This window comes from Lynx canadensis, chromosome C2 (assembly GCF_007474595.2).
Source record: "Lynx canadensis isolate LIC74 chromosome C2, mLynCan4.pri.v2, whole genome shotgun sequence".
In the NCBI taxonomy this organism is placed as follows: Eukaryota; Metazoa; Chordata; class Mammalia; order Carnivora; family Felidae; genus Lynx; species Lynx canadensis.
Window position 1 is genome coordinate 87,877,671 of NC_044311.2, and position 20,313 is coordinate 87,897,983.

Below are 20,313 nucleotides of genomic sequence, written 5' to 3' on the forward strand. Positions count from 1 at the left end.
TAGAAGGGAATCATCCCTACTGAAGTAAGAAGGGCACTTCTCCAAGGTTTCCATCTTTTATTAAGAAAAAAAAAGCAAAGTCAAGGTAATTTTTTCATGTTATATTTTTCATTTCAGGTTTTTAAAAATTGTTTGAAGGCTTATACATTCAAATGACATGGGTTATTTTTAAAATTGTTATGTCACTTTGCTTTTAGCACTATTCTTTGTTCTCTTTCTTAAAAGCAAGATAGGTTAACTTTCCCCCCCAACATCAACAACTGTCATTCTTGTTTTTTTTTTTAATTTTTTTTAATGTTTATTTATTTTTGAGAGAGAGAAAGAGAGAGAGGGAGATGCAGCGCAAGCAGGGGAGGAGCAGAGAGAGAGGGAGACATAGAATCTGAAGCAGGCTCCAGGCTCTGAGCTGTTATCTCAGAGCCCGATGTGGGGCTTAAACTCACAGACTGCAGGATCATGACCTGAGCTGAAATTGGACACTTAACTAACTGAGCCACCCATGCACCCCATCAACAACTCATTCTTGTAATATTGAATAATACTGAGAAACCCTCAGAAGTGGAACAGAGTAAGAAAGCTCCAAAACATACACAAATATATCAAAGTTAGTATATTTTCAAGATGGCATTTCAGGTCAGTGGCAACTTGAGACCATGGGAAGAAATGACAGGTGTTTATCATTGCATAAAGGCCCACCAAAAAGATCCATTGGCCACTGGTTGCACATGGCTGCCTTTCCTTACAAAAATTTCTCTAAAGTTTATTTTTGTCGTTACAAGATAGACTTCCAAGTCAGAATATTTTTAAAGTTGTATTTTGATGATACTTCATTTTACGTTGTTGGTTATTTCAAAGATAAGTCATTTCCCCAAATTGACAATTTTTACTGCAAAAAAGTAAACAATTATTTGCCAATTTTAACAGTATTTTCTTTTAACAACTTAGCTGAATTTTTCTGCATGTCAGGGTTCATGCTAAATCTTGTTTCCCTGTTACATTTAATCTTTGTTTCTACATTTTCTTTATTGGTTTAGTTTATTGGTTAGGCCAACTTGCTCAGAATGCCTCCATCAAGAGTCAATTACCTTCTGGGAAATATAGGTTTGTTAAATTTTCTCACTATGTAGATTGCCTCTCTATCTCCAAACTAAACATCTTTTAAAATTTCTCCCCATAGAAGGGATAAAGGAGGAACATTTAGATTAAACTATGTATAATGAAAGATAGCCCAAATTGCTCTATTATGCCAGTGGGCCAATAGCATCATCTTGGTATGAAAAAGATCAGGGGTAGTGGGTAGGTCAGTCATTTAAGCATCCAACTTTTGATTTTGGCTCAGGTCATGATCTCATGGTTGTGAGATCAAGTCCCTCATTGGGTGTGGAGGCTGCTTAAGATTCTCTTTTTCTCTCTCTCTCTCTCTGTCCTTCCCCCACTTGCATTTTCTCTCTTAATCTCTCAAAAAAAAAATAAAGTAAAATAAAAAATGATCAGTTATTGGCTTATTTAACTATCTTTTTTTAAATTTATTTACTTATTTTGAGAGAGAACAAGCAGGGAAGGGGTAGAGAGAGAAGGAGAGAGAGAATCCCAAGTAGGCTCCATGCCGTCAGTGTAGAGTCTGATGTGGGGCTTGATTTCATGAACCATGACATTGTGACCTCAAAGTCAAGAGTTGTGCATTTAACCGACTGAGCCACCCAGGTGTCCCTCATTTTTTTTATTGAGTTATAATTGACATGTAACATTATATTAGTTTCAGGTATACAACGATGATTTGATATATCTGTATATATTGTGAAATGATCACCACAATAAGTCTAGCTAACCTCGTCACCATGCACTGTTACAAAACTTTTTTGTGTGTGATGAGAACTTTTAAGATCTACTCTCAGCAACTTTCAAGTATGCAATATAGTATTATTGACTATAATCACCATGCTGTTCAGTTATTGGCTATTTCTATCATTTCACCAGTCCCTCCTCACCATTATTTTCTGTGTATCTAGGTGGGTGCCTCCCATATTGTAAATTTGTGGTAGTGCTTTTGAGATAAATTGTTCACAGCAAACTTGAGATTTCCAAACATTCTACTCTGAATTTGCTTTGACCTCTTTTGAGAAAAGAGACCAGTATTTTCCTTGGTTATTTGAAATCAAAATACGTGAACATTATTTTAGTTTCGTTTTTAGGTTTATTTTAGACAGAGAGAGAGTGCGAGTGAGCGAGCACACAGGCAGGGGAGGGGCAGAGAAAGAGAGGGAGACACAGAATCTGAAGCAGACTTCAGGCTCTAAACTGTCAGTGCAGAGCCCAACGCAGGGTTCAAACTCATTAACCATGAGATCATGACCTGAACCGAAGTTGGACACTTAACCGAGTCACCCAGGCGCCCCATGAACATAATTTTAAAAATTAGAAGCATGCTAAAAGATGAACAAGAGAAACAATAGCTCTTTGCTTTTCCATCTCCCATCTCAGGCAACCACTTTCAACTTTTGCTTGCTTCTGAGCAGTTTTTCTTTCCTTGAATAGAAGGCTGATTCATTTTCTCCCAGTTTGATATGGTTGATATGGTTGCCTGTTGCTTAAGACAGTATCTTCTAGGACCTTGAACTGGATCAAATTGTCTAGTGTTAATGGAATACAGTAACCGGTAGAATGCCAAACTGCTCTGAACACAAACATTAATTTTCTTAATTAAAACTTTTTGGATTAAAAAAAAAAGAACTATTGTATTACTTAAATTGGAATCTGAATTAATACATTTCCTAAAGTAGTTAATCTGGAACCAAATCAGAACATCAAATTCTTTTCCAAAGTGTATCAGTATTTCATCATTTAGTTTCAAGTTCCTTATGCTTCTGCATCTCCAGTTGCAGCTTTTACATTTTTAAACAGGATAAGTAGTCTTAAGTTGTGACCTATTTCATGATACACTCACAAAATCTTTCTACCCTGACATTATTCTCATTGTGTATTTCACTGATTAAATCTTAAATCAGATTCATTTTCTTACCCAGCCTTTAGTTATCCTCAGAGTTCATATTTTGATTTGTTTGCAGTGAATTCTTTTTTTAAATGTTTATTTTTGAGAGAAAGAGGCAGAGGGAGAGGGAGACAGAGGATTCGAAGCAGGCTCCGCGTTGACAGCAGACAGCCGAATTCGGGGCTTGAACTCACAAACTGTGAGATCATGATCTGAGCCAAAGTCAGATGCTTAACCAGCTGAGCCACCCAAGTGCCTATCCAGTGAATTTTAAATAAAAATTCTCACTACCATTTGTCTTTGGGCAGTGTACCTTCCCCATTAATGAATTCTGGAGTGAAATCTTCCTCTGAAAGGGTACTCTATCTTTTGTTTCCTTTTGCATAATCTGGTATGCCTCTTCCCTATTAAATGCCTCTCCCTCCATTGAAGGTTTTATACCTTCATTCATTCATTCATTCATTTTATTATTAAAATTTTTTTAATGTTTATTTTAGAGAGAGAGAGAGTGCGAGGGGGAGGGCAGAAAGAGAGGGAGACATGGAATCTGAAACAGGCTCCAGGCTCCTAACTGTCAGCACAGAGCCCAATGTGGGGCTTGAACCCATGAATCCTGAGATCATGACCAGAGCCAAAGTCGGATGTTTAACCCTATTGAGCCACCCAGGTGCCCCAATTTTATATCATTTATTAAACTCATTCAATTTTTCAGTAAGCTTATTGCTAGGAAATTCAACCAAGTGTTTCCAAGTGCTTCTTGAACTGCTTTTGAATTTTATTTTTTTAATAGCAAAAACTCCAAAGCATAGTGATTGAAACTTACTTTGCTTTAGTTTGACAAGGAGAATTTTTAAAAATTATGACTTTTTTTTTTCATTACAGGTTTTTTGTTTTAAACAATGAAGCTGGGTTATTGGAGTACTTTGTGAATGAACAGTCTAGAAATCAAAAACCCAGAGGTACTTTGCAGCTTGCAGGAGCTGTAATATCACCTAGTGATGAGGACTCTCACACTTTCACTGTAAATGCTGCCAGTGGGGAACAGTATAAACTCAGAGGTATGATCGAGATATGAGAGTTAATAGTGTGATTTTCTTCTTCCCTTGAGAAGTTGATGTACTTCCCTGCTTTCATTTGGGTTTTGGAAACAGAAACCACTCTCATCAATGATGTAGGTATAATATCCGAAATCTTAGAATTGCCACAAGAATTTGTGAAATCTCTTTTAATAAATAACTTTTTTCAAGTGGCACAATGAACAAGTGTGTTTACGATTGGCTCCTGTAAAATATTTGTGTGCGTAAAACCCTGATTACTGAAAAATCTAAAAACATAGGCTTCTCTAAATGATATATTTTTTTAAGTTTATTTATTTATTTTGACAGAGAGAGAGAGCATGAGCACAACAGGGGCAGAGAGAGAGAGGGAGAGAGAGGATTCCAAGCAGGCTCTGCACTATCACTGCAGAGCCCAATATGGGGCTCGAACTCACTCACAAACCATGAGATCATGACCTGAGCTGAAGTCAGATGCATAACTGACTGAGCCACCCAGGCACCCCTCTAAATGATATTTTTCTGTGTCTTCCATGGATTATATTTAACCCCTTTCTTGACTTAGTTTGCATGCCCTCTTTGAGGTTTTTAGTAACTAATACACAAAAGTTGGGATTTATTAAAATGTTCATATTTATTTTAAAAATATAACTTTTGTTTAGATAAATTTAATTTGTGTTTTTTATTTTATTAATACACATAAAATACAATGGTAATCCTAACTGAGCATGCTGCAAAAGATACAAAAATATCTAGTATATATCAGATGCTTAATAAAAGTTATTTTTTTTAAATCAGAGCATATTTTTATGAGAAACTTAAGACATGTCAAATCTCATCCATGTCTAGTTGCATGTAATTTATTCTCCTTCTGAAATATCCACATCACATCCAGCTACTGTGTTACCTACCAAAGTTGATGCTTGGGCCTTTTTCTTCCCTCACTGCTATGTTTGCTCTAGGGAGAGTAAGGCCAATCCCTGATTTTAAATGATCTGTCCTTCATGCTGTAGACAATTAATTATTCCAAAAATAAATACAAAAGTGAATAACTTTTAGGTTCTTTTTATCAGCCACAGATGCTAAAGAGCGACAACATTGGGTTAGCAGACTTCAGATATGTACACAACATCACACTGAAGCTATTGGAAAGGTATGTGGATTTCATATACGATATTAATGCATAAAAATGGGGAAAAGAGGGGCGCCTGGGTGGCGCAGTCGGTTAAGCGTCCGACTACAGCCAGGTCACGATCTCGCGGTCCGGGAGTTCGAGCCCCGCGTCGGGCTCTGGGCTGATGGCTCAGAGCCTGGAGCCTGTTTCCGATTCTGTGTCTCCCTCTCTCTCTTCCCCTCCCCCGTTCATGCTCTGTCTCTCTCTGTCCCCAAAATAAATAAACGTTGAAAAAAAAATTAAAAAAAAAAAAATGGGGAAAAGAATATTCTATTGTATTTTTTTATGTCTTTAAATTGTGGGACTATTCACATACCATAAAATTTACCCTTTGAATTTTTTTTAATGTTTATTTATGTTGAGAGAGAGAGACAGCATGCACATGTGAGTGGGGGAGGAGCAGAGAGAGAAGGAGACACAGAATCTGAAGCAGGCTCTGTGCTGACAGCATAGAGCCCGATGTGGGGCTCGAACTCACGAACCATGAGATCATGACCTGAGCCAAAGTCAGATGCTTAACCGATTGAGCCACCCAGGCACCCCTACAGTTTGCCCTTTAATGTGTGCAATTCCATCGGTCTTAATATATTCACAAGATTGTGCAACCATCGCAACTGTCTAGTTCCCATCACCCTCCAAAAACTCATATCCATGAGCAGTCACTCCCTATTCTCCCCTTTCCAAGCCCCTGTCAAACACTATTTTCTGTTTCTATGGATTTGTCCATTCTGGGCCTTTTATACAAACAGAATCATACAATATGTGGTTTTTTGTGTCTGGCTTCTTATATTTTGCTTAATTTTTTTTAGAGTTAGAAAGCAAATTTTATTGGGCACTCAGGTGGCTCAGGTGGTTAAGCAGCCACCTCTTGGTTTCAGCTCAGGTCATGATCTCATGGTTCATGAGTTTGAGTCCCATGTTGAGCTCCAGGCTGACAGTGGGGTGTCTGCTTGGGATTCTCTCTCTCCCTCTGCCCCTCCCCCAATTGCTTTCTCTGTCTCTCAAAAATAAATACATTTTAAAAGTTTTTAAAAATTTTAAAAAAAGAAAGCAAATTTTATTGTATGTTCAGTTTTACTTTTTTTTTTTAAATGTTTATTTACTTAGAGAGAGAGAAAAAGAGCACAAGTGGGGTAGAGGCAGAAAGAGAGGGAGAGAGACTCCCAAGCAGGCTCCATGCTTAGCACAGAGCTCGATGTGGGGCTTGATCTCTCACAACCATAAGATCATGACCTGAGCCAAAATCAAGAGTTGGATGCTCAACCAACTGAGCCACCCAGGCATCCCCAGTTCTATTTGTTCTTTGGTCTTTTATGTACATGTAATGTTTTCAAGGTTCATTCATGTTATTGCATGTATCATATTTTATTCATTTTTATGGCCAAATAATATTCCAATTATGAATACACCACAGGATGTTTATCCACTCATCAGCTGGTGGGCATTTGGGTTGTTTCCATTTTGTAGTCATTATGAATAACATTTGTGTATAGGTTTTTGTGAGAAATCATGATTTCAGTGAGGTGTATATTTAGCAGTGGAATTACTGGGTCATGTGGTGGTACTCTGTTTAACTTTCTGAGGAGCCACCAAACTTTTTCAGAGTGACTGAACCATTTCACATTCTTATCAGCAATGTATGAAGGTTTCAGTTTTTCCACATCCTCACCAATACTTGTTATTGCCCCCCCTTCTTTTTTTTTATTGTAATAGGCATCTTGGTATATGTGAAGTAGAATCTCACTATGGTTTTGATTTCATTTCCCTAATGACTAGTAATGTTGAACATCTTTCCATGTGTTTATTGATCATTTGTATATCTTCTTTGGAATGTTTTTTATTTTTTAAGATGGACAGGATGGTCTCAGTACTTGAAATCCGAGGTTAGAGATCTCTAAAAAGTAACATCTAGGCAGCATAGTTAAAGGATTCCATACCTGGGTAATAGCTTGACTTAAAAAAGATTTTTTTTCCCCAGGTTTTTTTTTTCCCATAAATAAATTTTAAAAAGTTGTTTGTGATTTAGGCCTACTGCCCAGTCTTCAGGAAATTCATCACAAGAGCTTTACTCATACTACAAGATTGCAATCATTGGCAGTGATCAGAAAGTACTAGCTTATTCCAAAGACACTTGCATGCTATATTAGAAAATGTATTATATTGAATATTGCTGAGTACATTTTGCTTCAATCAGTGTGTTTACAAATCTGAAATTAGAAGTTTCTTGTTCTATATTTGTAAAATATGAAAAAATATTCTTGACAGTACAAACCTGGAATTAATTTTCTAAGTAAATTATAAGTTTACTTTTGGATGTGTCAGATGTTTAAACTTTGGGTGTCTTAAATTTTATCGTTTTCAGAAATGTACTTATAGTCAATTCTGGTTAATTTAACTTTTAAAACTATTCATGTGTAAGCCTAAAGTGTGTGTGTGTGTGTTGTGTGTGTGTGTGTGTGTGTATATATATATGTATATGTATATATATATATATATATATATATATATACATATACATATACATATATATATAATAGGTGAGGGTTAGCCTAAAGTTTTTGAAAATGATTGGTTTTGTTTTGTCTAATAGAATAATCCTCCTCTGAAATCACGGAGCTTCTCACTTGCATCTAGTGGTAATTCTCCTATATCCCAGAGGAGACCAAGTCAAAATGCCATTTCTTTTTTTAATGTTGGACATTCCAAACTACAATCAGTGAACAAAAGAGCTCACTTACCTCCAGACCATCTTGTGGAAGTCAGAGAAGTAAGTATGAATTGAAGTCCAAGTAAAAATGCACAAAATAATTTAACTTGCTTGGTTTTATCACGAAAGAAATTGAATCCTGTTTGTGTTTTCTGGGGCACTCAAAATGTTTTCAGTCTACTATGCTGAGACAATTTTTAAGTCATGAAGATTCCCTGGTTATATAGGTGATGCCCTGCGTTTCTTTACCATTTCCTGGGTACACTCTTATTTTGCAGTCTATCTTTCATTTCTCAAGTAGAAGTATAGACTCCTTTGATGTAACATGATCAAAATGGTTGTTTTTTTTAAACTTTTTTTAACGTTTATTTATTTTTGAGACAGAGAGAGACAGAGCATGAACAGGGGAGGAGCAGAGAGAGAGGGAGACACAGAATCTGAAACAGGCTCTAGGCTCTGAGCTGTCAGCACAGAGCCCGACGCGGGGCTCGAACTCACGGACCGTGAGATCATGACCTGAGCTGAAGTCGGACGCCCAACCGACCAAGCCACCCAGGCGCCCCTCAAAATGTATTTTAAGTCTATTGTGAAGACTATATGGCCAAACAAGTGACTTAAAAAAAAAAAAAGATATATGTAGACAATTCCAAACATACACGATAATAGAATAGTTAAATCCTTGATGTTGCCTTGCCTCACTATTTCCCCCTTTCAAATTGAGTACCAAATAATTCTAGTTAGTAAAAGATATAGTTGTTAGGTTCTAAATATTCCTGACTTAAATTTAGTAGAGCTTTTAGATATCTGTGTAGTGAGTGGCCTCACACAAGTACATGATTTGGAAAGTAGAGGAATATTTTAATAGCCTTTTAAAATAATTATGGCTATTCTTTGGTACTGCATGAAAACTTGACAGTAGTAGTTTCTTAAATGTTCGATGCAGTGTGGAATCAAATATATATCCTTGAGCTTTTCATATTCTGTTACATGAAAATCTATCGGATTGTCTTGCACTTTGAATGTATCTTTAATCTCTGTATGATTTTGTACATCATGCATTAGTCATTTGGAAAATACTGTCTTACAGAGTTATGCAGGTCTTGCAAATGTTAATCTGTCTTATCATACAGTATCAAAAATTCCTATTCATTAGCATCCTCACTGATCTCATTAGAAAAGGCTTTCAATATTGGGAAGTTGCCAAGCTTCTGGTAACAGATAAAGGTTTTCCAAAATTCTTTTCATTTTAAATCTCAGATTTTAAAATTGGCAGTAAATACTGTTGGCTTTTCTTGAAGTAACAGGTTTATTTTATTTAATTTTTAGGAAATGTCTACCACATATCTCCAAGTGTGAATATCTATAGTTTCTAATAGTCATTCTGTAAAGAAAAAACATTCCCGTGTTTGTCCCATGCTATACAATAACACTCTACACTTACGTACTCTGGTCACCGAATGTATGGAGTTCCTTGCCCCCCGCTGCCCTACCAAGCAATTCTCTAATCTTTGTGGACACCAGCTGTGTGTTCTAGAATTTAATTCAATTTCAACACTATAAATAACTCAGGAACAGACAGATATAAGAGATGTGTAGAGCCAGATATGGGGGAAATGTCATGGAAGCTCCACCCTCCTAGTACCTCCAAGTGTTCACCAACCAGAAGCTCTCTGAGCTTCCTCCATTTGGGTTTTTTATGGAGGCTTCATTAGGTAGGCATGATCAACTGAATCATTGGCTGTTGGTGATTAATTCATCCTCCAGCCCCTCCCCTCCCTCAAGGTTGGGTGGTGGGGCTGAACATATATATACATATCTATATATCGGTTGGTTACATACATGAGTGTAATTGTTCGATCATAAGTTATAATTATTTAACTCTCTCTATATTTTTTTAAGTTTATTTATTCTGAGAGAGAGAAGGCAAGAGAGAATCCCAAGCATTCTCCACGCTGTCAGTACAGAGCCCATGTGGGGCTCGATCTCACAAACCATGACATTATGACCTGAGCCGAAATCAAGAGTCAGACACTTAACCAGCTGAGCCGCCCAGGTACCCCTAACTCTGTATATTTAACTCTAGTAAATATTGCCAAACATTGGCCATAACATTATTCATAAGTTTGGATTACTGGAAGTTAGTCCTAAAATTTATATACAAAACATACACAAAGCACACATATATATGCATGTATAAATGTGTACATTTGGATATCTTCATATCCACAGTTTTCACTTAAAACCCCTTTTTTCCGATAAGAATGAATGTTTGAGCCATTACTGTGACATATGTTTCCAGGGGCTATTTCATGTATGGCACACTGGATTTCTTTGGTAGGATATTTGCATCTCTCTTTAACTAGCCCTCTGATGAACTGTATTAAAAGTCATCTGGGGGGTGCTTGGGTGGCTCAGTTGGTTAAGCATCTGACGCTTGATCTCAGCTCAAGTCATGATCTCATGGTTTGTGAGTTCAAGCCCCACATCGGGCTTTACACTGATGGTGCAGAGCTTGCTTGGGATTCTGTCTCTCTTTCTCTCTCTGCCCCTCCCCTACTCATTCCCTCCCTTCCTCTCCTCCCCCCACCAAAATGAATAAATAAAAAAAAATCATCTGAAACAGAGCCTCTGAAAGCTGAGTCTCTCCACATTTCAATGTGAATTAAGATAGTGTCCAAAAAATAGGCAATCTGAGAGACTTCTGCTCACAATTAAGTAATTAAGCATAGTACATTCAATAAAGTAATTAAGCATAATAAATTCAGTTTTCATTTAAAAATATTGGGTTGTTTATCAAGAATTGTTATTCTATTAGCTCTGTTAGGAAAAGTGTACAGAGCTCTTGATCAAAGCAGAGTGTATTAAACTCTTTTAACCTGAAAAGTATATGTATATACAGCACTTGCTCCACAGTCAGGCTAATGGGACCAGAAAGTTAGATTAAGAGAAAAGGAAGCAGGGAAACCATCATGTTTTCTAAGTATGTTCAGATTGAGCCTAACTAGGGGTGCTGAGAAGAAAGAGCTTAAGAGCCCAGACTGGGAACTAATTTTACTTTGTAATGATGTATTTAATGATGCTATTGAAGATGATCCAGAATATTTTTTTGATGGCTTGTACAAATGTATACTGTTAATAAAAGGTTTGTCAAGGCTTTTGAGCTTTGTTGCTTCCAAAGAAAAAGTGCGGCTGCCAAAGGTCCTCATCTTTTGCACAGTTGCACTATTAATTGCTCACTAATTGAGAATAGTCAAATTTGAAATAGATTTCTAAGCCTAATATGTGCCAAAAATGGCTCAGAAACTGAATATGGTAATTAAAATGGAAACTGTATGTATATGTGATACACACAAATCATGAGTGGGACACACAGAACTATTGTTTCCCTTAGATGATGTCTCATGCTGAAGGACAACAAAGAGACTTAATTAGGCGAATTGAATGCCTTCCTGCTTCTGGCCATCTTAGTTCCTTGGACCAGGATCTCTTAATGCTCAAAGCTACTTCCATGGCGACTATGAACTGCTTAAACGATTGCTTTCATATTCTGCAGTTACAGCACGCATCACATCAGAAGGGCTCACTGTCTTCAGGTAAGTTGTAGATTAAAAGTAGGGCTTCACATTAAGGGCTTACACATGGAAAGATTGCATTTGTTCTAATTCCTAACAAGTCTTAACTAAAAAAAGAAAGGAAGGAAACCAGGGAGCCTCTTGGTTTTTATTTTTTATTTACTTATTTACTTATTTATTTATTTATTTACATTTATTTATTTATTTTGAGAGCAAGTGGGGAAGAGCAGCAAGAGAGGGAGAGAGAATCCCAAGCAGGCTCCGTGCTGTGACCTCATGAAATGTGAGATCATGACCTGAGCTGAGACTGAGTCAGACATGTAACCAGGCATGTAACTGAGCCACCCAGGTGCCCAAGGAGCCTCTTGGTTTTTACTTATCACCTTAATGTTAAAGAAAGTCTTCTTATTGTGTCCTTTTTCATATCTAAATTGATTTTAGGCCTAATGTTTAGTATAGTTGAATATCCCTTTGGAGACCTCAACTCCACATGTTGAAAATTGAACTCAAAACCCACATCTCCTATATTTCTGTTAATATTGGTGGCATCATTATTCATCCAGTTGACTTTAGTAGAAATATTGGGACCATTTCTTAACTTTTTGTTTAGTCCACAGTTCATTATATCCATATTGAGATATAGATATTAAAGTCTATCAGTTACTTTTTAGTTTGAAAAGAAGGTGTACATCTAGCATTTGAGAGCACTTATTTGTTGGAATTAATCTACTGGGGAAAATAATGTTACTGTGTGGGAGGACAAAAAATGAGGTTTTCTATTAAATGAGATGAATAAAATCACATTTTTCTTTATTGAGATATAATTGGCATATAACATTGTGTAGGTTTAAAGTACACAGCATGTTGATTTTATACATATACATATTGCAGCATGATTACCACTGAAGCCTACACCTCAATCATATCACATAATTAATACTTTTTTGTGGTGAGAACATTTAGGATCTTGTCACTTAGCAACTTTGAAGTATGTAATACTGTATTTTGACTATAATCACTATGGTGTGTATTATATCTCCAGAATTTATTCATCTTCTAGTTGCAAGTTTGTACCCTTTTAACAACATCTCCCCAACTCCTCCATCTGCATCACACTGTTTTAATAAATAGTAGTAACTTAGTGGTTCACAATTTATTGTTCTCTTACCCAATTAACCCCTTTGTGAAAGAAAGATATTTTAGAAAGATAATGAGTCTCGGCCCAGGAAAAAGTTTACCATAGTCAGGTCTTGATGTGGGTATAATACAGCCTCCATTCTCAAATGTATGCCCACCTAAATCAATATTTCAAGCTAACAAACTATGTTTAATGTCAATTGTAGGTATAGGTCAGGGCAGTATTATACAGGCCAATAAGCTATGTTTGTTTCCCTTAAGGAACTCATAGTTCACTTGGGGATGAACATGTAAATAGTTAACTGTAATATGGAAAGTGTTGCTTATAATAGAAACAAGATGCTTGGGGAGAATATATAAATGGACCAATACTTCTGACAGAAAAAGGTCTGGGAAATGCCTAGAAAAGATAAAAAAACAATTAGCTTGGGGGGCGGGGTGGGGAGAGACTGGAGGGTGTTCCAAAGAGATAAGATACCTAAGTTGTGAGTTGTGAACATGCACTGGGGCCTTGGAAGAATTGTAAGAAGTCCAATGAAAATTTTCTCCTATAGTAGAGCAACAGACACTCATTGTAAAAAATTTTAGGAACTATTATACAGTTGAAAAAAGAAACAAATCCTGCATTATCCTACCAACCAGAAACTGCCACTGTTAATATTAGTGCATACCCCACCAAGTTTTCTTTCCTTCTTAGTTTTTGTTTTACCCCATTTTTATTAGAAAAAATATATTTTTATCTTATACTTTTCACTTAATATCAAGTATATTTTCCAATTTATGTTATGCTTTTGGTAAATATAATTTTTATTGGCTGCATTATGTTCCTTTGAAGGGATAGATCTTTGGTTTACTTAACTGTTCTGTGTTGAACATGGGATGAGTTACCTTGAGCTATGAAATTTGGTTTAATTCTAGTGTTGGTAATAATAATTTGTTAGGGAAATGAAAGTTTATTTCCAATTGATGGTATGTAATTTTTGCAAAGCACATCAAGTAGCACACTGCTAGATACTAGATGCTTAATCCTTGATTAATTAAATACTATATAATTTTTTTAATTCTTAGAAATTTCATTTGTGTAGTTTAATACATAATTATATTTTTAAATGATTGCTTCATGATTAGTGAAACATGTACAATATAAATTTGCATTTTTTTAAAGTTTATTTATTTTGAGAGACAGAGAGAGTGAGTGGGGAAGGGGCAGAGAGAGAGGGTGAGAGAATTCCAAGCAGGCTGTATGCTGACATAGCACAGAGCCAGCTGCAGGGCTTGAACCCATGAACCGTAAGAACATGACCTGAGCTGAAATCGAGAGTTGGGATGCTCAACTGACTGAGCCTCCCAGGCGCCCCTAAATTTGCATTTTTAATTAACAAATGAAACAGACTAAACTTTACAGAAATATTTAAAAGTTGTTCTCATTACTATGTTTTGGAGCATAGATTTGTGGATATGTGGTGGAATTGATTAACTAGTATTGGTATTTCTTACCGTAAATGGTCATGTTTTTCAAATTAGGTCTGTAGAAATTTATTCTTTAGTCACTTGAGAATAAAAATATAACCGTGGAAAGAAAAACTGAATTACCTTTTCACTCAAATTTTGAGATAACACAAGAAATCAAATCTAAGCTTAAATTAGTGTTTAGTCCCATAAGGATCATTGATTTAGGGGGGGGTCCTGAGACCGGATGATTGGTTTTATAAAGAGTATTGTGGTTTCCAATCAGTTGAGCAATCTGTTATTTTTTTTAATCTTTAATATATATATTTTTTATTAAAAATTTTTTTTAATGTTTATTTGTTTTTGAGACAGAGACAGAGCATGAGTGGGGTAGGGGAAGAGAGAGAGGGAGACACAGAATCTTTAGCAGGCTTCAGGCTCTAAGCTCAGCACAGATCCTGATGCCGGGCTCAAACCCATGAACCATGAGATCATGACCTGAGCTGAAGTCAGACACTTAACTGACTCAGCCACCCAGGCGCCCCTTTAATATATATTGTTTTAAATTTTTTTTATTTTGAGAGAGAGGGACAGAGAGAGAGAGAGCATGGGGGAGGGGCAGAGAGAGGGGGAGAGAGAGAATCCCAAGCAGGCTGTGCACTCTCAGCACGGAGCCCAATGTATCAGGGCTCAAACTCATGAACCATGGGATCATGACCTGAGCCAATGTCAGACACTTAACCGACTCAGCCACCCAGGCACCTCTGGTTGAGCAGTCTCTTAAAACAGATCTCTTATATTTAGTGTTTGTGTGCATTTTATCTTTATAAGTAATGACATCTAGATATTGATATTTAGAATAAACATTTCAGGGGTGCCTGGGTGGCTCAGTCAGTTAAGCGTCAAACTCTTGATTTCAGCTCAGGTCATGATCTCTCGGTTCGTGGGTTCAAGCCCCGCATCAGGTTCTGCACTGAGTGGAGCCTGCTTAGGATTCTCTCCCTCTCTCTGCTCCTCCCCTGCTCTCACTCCCTCTCTGTCTGTCTCTCTCTCTTAAAATAAATAAATAAACATTTTTTAAAAAGAATGAACATTTTAACATAGGAGCAAAATGTTTTCATTTCTTTGGGATTTTTAAACTGGCCCCTAGAACTTACCCAGGGCATTCCCCCAATCATGAATACCCACCCCCAGTGCCAAATGAGACAACTGAGTGGCAAGGCAGGATGCTCTAGTAGCCTAGTTAGGTACTTCATAATTTATCCCTGTACTGAAGTCTGGCATTTCAAGTAAATTCCCTCATGTTTGTAATTTCTGCTGTGGTAGTCTGAGCATCCCTTACTGTAGGACTCTAATAATCAAGCTTCTGTGAAACCTAGATCAGCCTCTGAAATCAAATGGAACATTTTCCATTATTGATTAGGCATAGAATCCACTTTGTTATACTAGTTGAGGGTAATAAGAGACATTTGAGTCATTAATTGAGAAGATGACAGGTCTCTAAATGTGACCACTGTCTTTCACTAGGTCACCTATTATTTATTCAGTAGAAGAGCCTTTCAGTTTAAAAGTATATGGACCTTTTTTATATGACTGAAAAAAAGAGGAATGGACATATATTTGCAGTTTTATTAGCTCAAGGTGGTTATCTTGAATGGTTAGAAAATTGCTACTGAGAATAAGATTCAGTCCCAAAATGAAGAAAATTTTACTGTTGCATGCTTCCAGGCTCCTCCTGTAATTGTGACTCCTTAAATCCTAATGCAGTTAGGTATTTTTACAGAAAGGGTAACAAATCAACTATGAAAGGTGGGAATACATTATGGTTTCCGGATTTGCCCAAGAAGTTGTTCAGTCCTATTCAGGGTTGATTCTTTTAAAAGGTATCTGATTTCAAGTTGCAAGCTGCTCTGTGGTAAAATACCCAATCATGGTGCTCATGCTAATGAGATACAAGTGGCCGTTTTGCGGAGTGTCTTAACAGCTTGAATTGCTTTTAGTCTTGTGGGCTCAAAACAAAATCGTTTAATAAAATCCACATCTGCTGAACTTTCCAGATTATGAGCAAGTTTCAGCGAAAGTTTTCTCTTACTTCATCAGGAACGACAATCGAGTGGTTAGAACCAAAGATACCTTTATCAAACCACTATAAAAATGGAGCTGACCAGCCTTTTGCAACTGAGCAAAGTAAACCAGTGGCAGTCCCAGAAGAACAGTGTGTTGAAGAATCTGGACCATTAGCAAGGGTAAGGTAATGTGAAAATACGGTTTTGATGTAAAAACTAGGAATCACTGAAAAGGTTCAGGTCTCTTTTCTTTGTCAGGGCGTACAAGTCACCCTAACACCAGAGCAGCATTCTTGCAGACTCTAGATATTGTTCTTCTACTGTAAACTGCATTGGCTTTAAAGAGGTCTGTTGTATAATACTTGTACATGTTGTGTTTTGCAGGTTAAATTATGTGCCTTTTTTAGTTGGGGCTCACTTTTGCTTGATTAAAAATGTATTTTAAAATTGCGATTTGCATGTTTTTATTTTTCTAGGTAATAACTTCTATTATTTGTACAATATTTCTCTGTTACATTTCTTACCTCGTTATCTTAATTTAACGTTATTTACTGGATGCTTACTATTAAGTTTACAAGTATAAAAGTTTACTATTAAGTCTTTTTGTTGTAAGCACGTTGCCAGACCAGTTGTTTTCAAGTGTTACTCAAAATAGCACAGTCCCAGGGTTTTATAATATTTTTATAAAGTATTTTTCATTCCACATTTCTCAGAAGCTAAAGAATATCTTATTCTAGTCATAATTCCACCACTGTAGCAAATCATATTGGTCTTGTGATTGAACACAACAATCATATTGTGTTCACATCTGGTATTTTTATGGTCATGATAATTACATAGATAGTTTTATTTTAAGCTCTTTTTACTTGATACTTCCCATAAGCATTTTTTTTCTGGCCTATATAATTAAATTTTTAAAGGTTGAAGTAGGCTATTAAATATCTAGTCTCTGTTATTTTTTGTTACTGTAAATAGCACTAAATCATCTTGTCTACTTTTTTTTCCCTCTTATTTAGGTTATTTCTTTAGGTTATATTCCCAAGTAGAATTACTGAGTTAAGAGTAATGCACAGCTTTTGGTTATTTATATACAAGCAAATTCTTCTTAAAAGAAGAACATGACACAGAAACTTCCAAAACTGGCCACAGCCTTGGCTTAACGAAGTGGGCAATGACAACAGTGTGGGCAAGAGAGAAGAAAAAAAGTATGGAGTGCTTTTTGACCATTTCTAGAGTCAAAGCAGTTTTAGTCTTTATTAAGCTATCTAGTGTATGACATGTCTAGTTAGGAATTAAGAGGAGACACAAAAAATTGAAAACATAGTTCTTTCACTGAAGAGATTTATAATCTACTTGGAGTCACAATTACATATAGTCATGAAACAAGGAGAGGAGAACATGAAGCAGCATTTTTTTCCCTATCTTACTTGATATGGTTTAAGCTGTTGGGATGTGGGCATTCAGAGAAAGAAGAGAAGTGTATTGAATAGAGTGGAGGGGAATGCTTTGGAGAGAAAGTAGAGTTGGAATCAGGCTTTCAAAGAAGAAAGGATTTGAAGAGAAGAGGAGTAGTAGGGGATCTTGAGATGGAGGAATAACAGGAGCAGGGATACTAAAGCATATATGCTTATTGTGGTAAAAGCTTGCCTGATGGTTTTAAAATCACGTCTTATCGTTGACATGTGGGCTAATAATTAACCACTTAGCTTCAATTTTCTCATCTGTAAGTCAGGAATGTTAATATAAGATTGTTATGAACATAAAATGAATTTAGCAGAGCACCTGGTTTATGGAAAATGATCACAGGGTGGTTGGATTTTACAAATCCAGATGGCCATTCATGTTGCATTCTCTGGGGAGTGATAATCCCTAGAACCACTATTCCATAGAATACAGTGTAAGCTGTACCTCCAAGGAACATAAAAATCATGCAGGAGAATCTAGTCTTAATGATAAAAATCATGAGCATGGGATATGTTTAAGAAGATTGGTATATGGTAATGATCTAGAATTGAAGTGTGGATAGAAGGCTATGGAAGTAGAAATGAAGACAAATGAATAGGTAATGTGCATTTCAAACGAAAATCAGCTGGACTTGGGATTGACTGGATGTAGGGTTGGATGAAGAATGACTCCCAAGTTTGTGAGCCTATATGACTAGATAGAATTGTGGTGCCATTCACAAAGTTAGGAAAACTAGGAAGAGTCTTTAGAGAGAAAAGGTTTGGTATGGTTTATGAACATGTTGAATTTGTAAAGATTTTATTTTTAAGTAATCCCTATGCCCCCCAGTGTGGGGCATGAACTCACAACCCCAAGATCAAGAGTTGCAGGCTCTATTGACTGAGTGAGCCAGGTGCCCCTGAACATGTTGAATTTTATGTAAGAGAAGGATATATGATTTAAACATATATAAAAAGCAGTTAAAAATAATGAAACCAAAGCTTTGGAGAGAAATCAGGACTAGAGATATAATTTGTAAGTGAAAATTAGAAACTATAAGTCCTTTAGTCCAACATATTCATTCTTCTCAATGAGAATACAAAGCATGTTGGGGATCAGGATAGAGGCATAAGTTAAAGATGGGACTCAGAGGTGGGCAGGAGAGCATTGCTATATTTCCAAATCTTTTGAAATAGTGAGCAGACCAGATATATCACCTAGTGTAAGTAGAAAAAAAAATAAGTGCATAGATATTATTTTTAATTACACAAGACACTAGACTCAAGCATACCAGAATAGACCTGCATTTTCTAAAAATTTCATACATGCCTTCTTTGAAATATGAGTGTTAATGCAAGCTGGAGGCAGACATATGGTAGTGGAAATTTTGCTGTCGTGTGATGGAAGAAATAAACCCTGGTGAGGCCAGAATGAAGCCCACAGTTCCTTTGTGCCCAAGTCAGAAATCAGAAGGACAAAGATGGGGTTAATATGACTTTTGTGGAATATTGGGGTTTCCCTTTGCTATGCAGTCTCCAAATATTATGAATTCCTAGAAACTTAGTAGCTCTTGCCACTGTCTGCAAACCGTTCTGCGTTTGTAGGGATTTTACACATTTGAGCACATTCATTTGAATTTTGGTAAAGCTTTTCTCTTAAGCGTTTCTTTTCTTTTTTTATGTTTATTTATTTATTTTGAGAGAAAGGGGGTAGAGAGAGAAAGGGAGAGAGAGAACGGGGGAGGGGCAGAGAGGGAGGGAGAGAGAGAATCTTAAGCAGACTCTGCACTGTCAGCACAGAGCCCAGCGTGGGGTTCTGTCTCACGAACTGTGAGATACGACCTGAGCGGAAATCAAGAGTCAGGCACTCAACTGACTGAGCCACCCAGGTGCCCCTAAGCTTTTCTTTAAGAAAGGCATGATGATCTCTAAGAAGAGACATTTCAAGAAGAAAGAAGAGCTTCCAAATTTAGAATCAACAAGATTTAGAATCAACAATTGATTAATAGAATTCCTCTTTTTTTCTATTCCAATGAATATGACTATTTTTATAAAAACAATAAAAACTGTACTCTTTTAAATAGATTTTCTACCAGATTATGTTTTATTTCTTTAATATTATTTTCATTGGAGGAGGTTCCAAAACACAATGTCAACTTTGTAATATATAGTAATGTTAAGATTATGTTTGCAATGGGGCGCCTGGGTGGCGCAGTCGGTTAAGCGTCCGACTTCAGCCAGGTCACGATCTCGCGGTCCGTGAGTTCGAACCCCGCGTCAGGCTCTGGGCTGACGGCTCAGAGCCTGGAGCCTGTTTCCGATTCTGTGTCTCCCTCTCTCTCTGCCCCTCCCCCGTTCATGCTCTGTCTCTCTCTGTCCCAAAAATAAATAAACGTTGAAAAAAAAAATTAAAAAAAAAAAAAAAAGATTATGTTTGCATTATTATTCTGTGTCCTAGGTTCTGACCCTAAACATAATGGTACCTCTTCAGAGGGTTGGAGAACATTATTTAATCAAGACCTAATAGAGTTTTTCTCAACATTTCTCAAATTAGTAATTATATTTGGTGTCCATATGTAGAGAAGTGGATGATCAACTTTTCCCCGTTGTATACTGAGTAAACTTTCCTAAGTGTACTTAAACTTCATTAGACTATATTTTGCAACTGATTTTAGAATAGACAACAGGAAGTACTTCCTGACAGACTTACTAGCCATTGTAA

At 36.6% G+C, this 20,313-nt stretch overlaps 1 protein-coding gene across 1 annotated transcript in view; it reads left to right on the forward strand.

The window, feature by feature from the left end:
- OSBPL11 (oxysterol binding protein like 11) overlaps positions 1 to 20,313 on the forward strand; it is an 85,440-nt gene that overhangs the window by 26,522 nt on the left and 38,605 nt on the right. Inside the window, exons 3-7 of the mRNA XM_030330522.1 lie at positions 3,872 to 4,047; positions 5,118 to 5,197; positions 7,809 to 7,985; positions 11,317 to 11,518; positions 16,184 to 16,329. Coding sequence (XP_030186382.1) covers positions 3,872 to 4,047; positions 5,118 to 5,197; positions 7,809 to 7,985; positions 11,317 to 11,518; positions 16,184 to 16,329 — 781 coding nt within the window. The remainder of the gene's footprint in view (positions 1 to 3,871; positions 4,048 to 5,117; positions 5,198 to 7,808; positions 7,986 to 11,316; positions 11,519 to 16,183; positions 16,330 to 20,313) is intronic.